The sequence below is a fragment of the Clupea harengus genome, chromosome 1, assembly GCF_900700415.2.
Source record: "Clupea harengus chromosome 1, Ch_v2.0.2, whole genome shotgun sequence".
NCBI classification, from domain to species: domain Eukaryota; kingdom Metazoa; phylum Chordata; class Actinopteri; order Clupeiformes; family Clupeidae; genus Clupea; species Clupea harengus.
In genome coordinates this window covers 16,419,801-16,424,800 of record NC_045152.1, presented here as the reverse complement: position 1 = coordinate 16,424,800, position 5,000 = coordinate 16,419,801, and the positions used below count along the sequence as shown (strand labels likewise).

The window sequence follows — 5,000 nt, the reverse complement described above, 5'->3', positions numbered from 1 at the left end:
GACGAGGCCGTCGTCTTCTCAGGAGCGGACGAACTCCAAGACACAAGTGAGGACCCCAACAACCTGCAAACAGCCCAGAATGCCCTTCGGCCAGTTGACCCTCAGCCGCCCCCAAACCCCCCACCTGTAAAGGTGAAGTCACCCCAGAGCTCTCTCCCAAATGAGGCGTATTATTCACTCCAAGATTCAAAGCCCGACTCCATGAGTGACAGCGGCGGTTCTGTTCGCCCCCTGGCCGCGGCGGCCCACCACCCCCGTAGGAGGAGGATGAGGAGGCAGGCAGGTGGGTACTGCCGGCGGACGTCGCTGCGGGTGAACTTCAAGGACATCGGCTGGCAGGAGTGGATCGTGGCGCCCCCGGAGTACGAGGCGTACGAGTGCCAGGGCACGTGCCAGTTCCCGCTCTCGCCCGATGTCACACCCTCCAAGCACGCCATCATCCAGTCGCTGGTCAACCTCAGCGACCCCAAGAAGGCGCGCATGGCCTGCTGCGTGCCCACCAGGCTGGACCCCATCACCGTCATGTACCAGGAGAACGGCGTGATCACGGTGCGCCACCTGTACGAGGAGATGCGCGTGGCGGCGTGCGGCTGTAGGTAGTGGCAACGGTCACACACACACACACACACACACACACACACACACACTCCACCTGTACTAGGAGATGCGCGTAGCAGCGTGCGGCTGTAGGTAGTGGCAGCACACACACACACACACACTCCACCTGTAAGACCAAGAGACTCACAGGGACCTGGACATGCTAACGGTCACACACACACATATATACACACACACACACACACACACACACACACACACACACACACACTCCACCTGTAAGACCAAGAGACTCACAGGGAACTGGACATGCTAACGGTGCCCATCTACAAAAGTCCGAATTTCACTAGCCATGCCACCTCCCTGTACACACACATGGAGGGGGACATCTGTTTCATTATGTGTTCATCACTACACATAGCTTACTTTTGACATACCCTATAAACCCAGAAATATATGATTATTATTATTATTATTATATAAGATATATAAAGTATTATTTATTATTATTTGTATTATTATTATTAAAACCAAGCTTTGGTACATAGAGATGATTTGTTTATCATGCAAAGTACAATTCTGTAAACTACGATGTATATACATTTCCTATTTTGATTTTACACCTTTGGGGGTTTGCCATGTTTAAAGAATAGATTTAACCATTCAATTGTCATTGGAGAAAATAAATCTGTAAAATAGCCAAAGTGATTATTTAAATGATTCTATTATTCAACCGTGTCCCATTGGAATTAAACACAGAATGTTCTACTTCTTTCCTGATCCATTTATTTTGGGTGAATACAATCATTTGGGTGACTAGCGCCCTCTGCCGAGCAAAAGAGGGCTTTACAGTATTGAACAGGGGCACAGTAGGAGAGAGCTGCATCATGTCAATGATGTGAAAAGGCTTCATATGCACACTGAACACTGAACACTTGGAGACTATAATACACAGGTATAATACACAGGCATATGCACACCAAGGTGTGTTGATACATACAATAGATAGGAATTCAGTGTAGGACCAGTTGATACATTTTTTTACAAAGAAAACATGGCCAGTACTTTCCGTGATTAATGTGTTTATTTCTTATTGCACATGAACTATTAGAACAATGCAGCATAATGTAGGTGAAAATTATAAAAAAACGTGTTGTTTAACACCATGTTTCAACCCCTAAATATATCCTCCAGTTTAAAAATAAAGATAATATCTGTGTGAAAAGCTTTACAGTGCGTCATTTGCTCTACAACCACCCAGTCTATAAATGCCCATCTTTATACCACCTTAACGTCTCGTCTCCCTCAGACGGGTTACGTCACCTCCACCGTCTCGTCTTCCTCAGACTGCCCAGACATCATTCCCGCGTGGCTGACGCAGAACAAGCCGCGCGCCCGCCCACGCTCTTAAACTGGGATTGGCTGCAGGGGATCGCGAGACGAGTTTACGTAAGGGACGGGGGTATTAGCAGATAAACAAGATTACCGTTGTATTGTGCCGATTAGCGGGTGCCGGCGCCGGTTGCATAATTTTCAATTTTTTTTTTTTAATGGGCAAGGCTGCTGAGTCTCTTCCACTCCGTTTACTTGTTTAACTTTGTGTGACCAAGATGTGTAAACAGACATATTTCCAAACAAGTAAATAGTGGAGCATTATTCAGCTCAAATGTGCCAATGGTTGTTTGTGTTGCATTCAGTCTGTGAATAGGTTTTACAGAAAGTGAATAATCTGCTAAAAATGTAATGGATTCAAATAGATAATCTGATAATAATGTAATACTCAGTTGCATTGTGACATAAAAAAGTAAACTCACATGCAGTGGTGTGTGTGTGTAGCGGCCGGAGGCGACAGACGCAGGCGTTTCTATTCACCCTGTTTCAGTGACAGAGTCTGAGGTTCGAGAACTGGAGGGCAAACCATGATCTGTAGCTCGGTTAAATAATCAATAATAATAATGATCTGTAGATCGGGTAAATAATCAATAATAAGCATGATCTGTAGCTCCGGTAAATAATCAATAATAATCTTGATCTGTAGCTCAAGTAAATAATCAATAAATTCGTGATCTGTAGCTCAAGTAAATAATCAATAATAATCATGATCGCTCGGGTAAATAATCAATAATAATAATGATCTGTAGCTCAAGTAAATAATCAATAATAATCATGATCGCTCGGGTAAATAATCAATAATAATAATGATCTGTAGCTCGGGGAAATAATCAATAATAATAATGATCTGTAGCTCGGGTAAATAATCAATAATAAGCATGATCTGTAGCTTGGGTAAATAATCAATAACTATGATCTGTAGCTTTGGGGAAATAATCAATCATGATCTGTAGCTCGGGCAAATAATCAATAATTATGATCTGTAGCTCAAGTAAATAATCAATAATAATCTTGATCTGTAGCTCGGGGAAATAATCAATTATTCTAAACTCCATACCATACTCACCAGTCCCACATGATGTAACTGAAGTGTATGTCTACATCACAGATGGCTTGAAATATAAGACATAAACTATTACTTTTGGTATGTAGGTCATATATGCCCTAAAAATGAAAGACTTGTCTTACAGTCCTTTTTAATCATCATTTTTGATGTTAGAGTGTTATTGTGTAGCTGATGCCCTGAAGATAATGCGATTAAGGGGTTTAGGACAAGCGAAAGCAGCTTATCCTGTTGTTGTTGTTATCCAAAACCGGGGGGGGGGGGGGGGCAGTCTCATCTAACAAAGGGACAGCTTCCTCCCATGAATGGAACAAAAATCAAACTAGAAAAGCCGTAAAAGATCAGTTTTATTCAGCATTCAGGGGAGGATGGCGAGGACCGCGTTGCTGCTGGCCGTCCCGGCGATGCTCTGCCTCTGGTCCGCCGGAGGCTCCTTCCAGCCCGCCCTGGTGTTGGATATGGCCAAGGTCCTGCTGGACAACTACTGCTTCCCCGAGAACCTGCTCGGCATGCAGGAGGCCATCCAGCAGGCCATCAACAGCGGAGAGATCCTGCGCATAACCGACCGCAAAACACTCGCCGGCGTGCTGTCCGCTGGAGTGCAGGGCGCCCTCAACGACCCCAGGCTCGCGGTGACCTTTGAACCCAGCTACGTTCCCGTGACGACACCGGCGCTGAGCCTGATGTCCCGGGAGCAGCTGGTGCACCTGGTCAGGAGCTCCACTAAACTGGAGGTGTTCGACAACGGCGTGGGCTACCTGAGGATCGACCGCATCATCGGCAGGGAAACGGCGGCCAAACTGGGGCAGTTCCTCCAGGACAACGTCTGGAACAAAGTGGCCCGCACCAAGGCCCTGATCTTTGACCTGCGCTACAGCATAGGAGGCGAGCTGTCAGGGATGCCCTACGTCATCTCCTTCTTCTCAGACCCCGGGCCTCCGACACTCATCGAGACGATTTACGACCGCCCCTCGAACACCACCAGGAAGCTGTGGACGTTGCCACGGATCCCGGGGCTGAGGTACGGCAAGCGCAAGGACCTGATCGTCCTGACCAGCAAGCGCACCAACGGGGCTGCGGAGGCGGTGGCGTCCGCGCTGAAGAACCGGAACCGGGCGATCGTGATCGGGGAGAGAACCTCCGGGGGATCTGTGAAAGTCGACAAGATACGGATCGATCGCTCGGGGTTCTACATCACCGTGCCCACGGCCAGGTCCTCCAATCCGGTGACGGGGCAGAGTTGGGAGGTGAACGGCGTCTCGCCCTCGGTCTCCGTCAGGCCGAAGGAAGCCGTCACCAAGGCGAAGGCCCTCCTCGCCGCCCGAGAGGGGATACCGAAGGCAGTCCGGAGTGTCTCGAACCTCATCAAGCGATACTACGCATCCAAGGACAAAGTCAAAGTCCTGCTCAACCACCTGGAGACCACCGACTTCTTCGCGGTCATCTCGGAGGAGGACCTAGCAGCTAAGCTGAACTACGAGCTTCAGTCTGTGTGTGAGGACCCCCGACTGATCATCAAAACAACCAAAGCCGCCCCAGTGGCTGCAGAGGACCCCGAGGCACCGGACGACTCCAACCTGAACACGCTGGTGGACGAGGTTTTCAAAGTGCAAATCCGGCCTAGTAAGACTGCATATCTACAATTCGACAGATTCCTCGATGCTGCCACCCTCTCCAAACTCGAGGACCAGATGGTACAGAAAGTCTGGGAGCCAATCAGAGACACTGATAATCTAGTGATCGACCTCCGCTCCAACTCAGGTGGCCCCTCTGAGGGCCTGTCAATCATCCTGTCCTACCTGCACGACCGTGCCCCACCCCTTCATTTCTTCACCATCTACGACTCCATCCAGAACACCACGACCGAGTACCGCACTTCACCCGCCATCCGGGGGCCGACCTACGGGTCCAAGCGGAACATCTACGTGCTGGTAGGGTGCCAGACGGCCGCGGCGGGAGAGGAGTTTGCCTACCTGATGCAGTCCCT

General features: G+C 48.9%; 2 protein-coding genes across 2 annotated transcripts in view; both read left to right on the top strand.

The window, feature by feature from the left end:
* gdf2 (growth differentiation factor 2) overlaps nucleotides 1–2,696 on the top strand; it is a 5,461-nt gene extending 2,765 nt beyond the window's left edge. Inside the window, exon 3 of the mRNA XM_042707364.1 lies at nucleotides 1–2,696. This exon is cut by the window's left edge and continues 489 nt beyond it. Coding sequence (XP_042563298.1) covers nucleotides 1–600 — 600 coding nt within the window. The 3' untranslated portion in view covers nucleotides 601–2,696.
* Nucleotides 2,697–2,767: 71 nt separating this feature from the next.
* Nucleotides 2,768–5,000, top strand: part of LOC105893911 (retinol-binding protein 3) — a 4,497-nt gene continuing 2,264 nt past the window's right edge. The window contains exon 1 of the mRNA XM_012820375.3: nucleotides 2,768–5,000. This exon is cut by the window's right edge and continues 2,264 nt beyond it. Coding sequence (XP_012675829.2) covers nucleotides 3,382–5,000 — 1,619 coding nt within the window. The 5' untranslated portion in view covers nucleotides 2,768–3,381.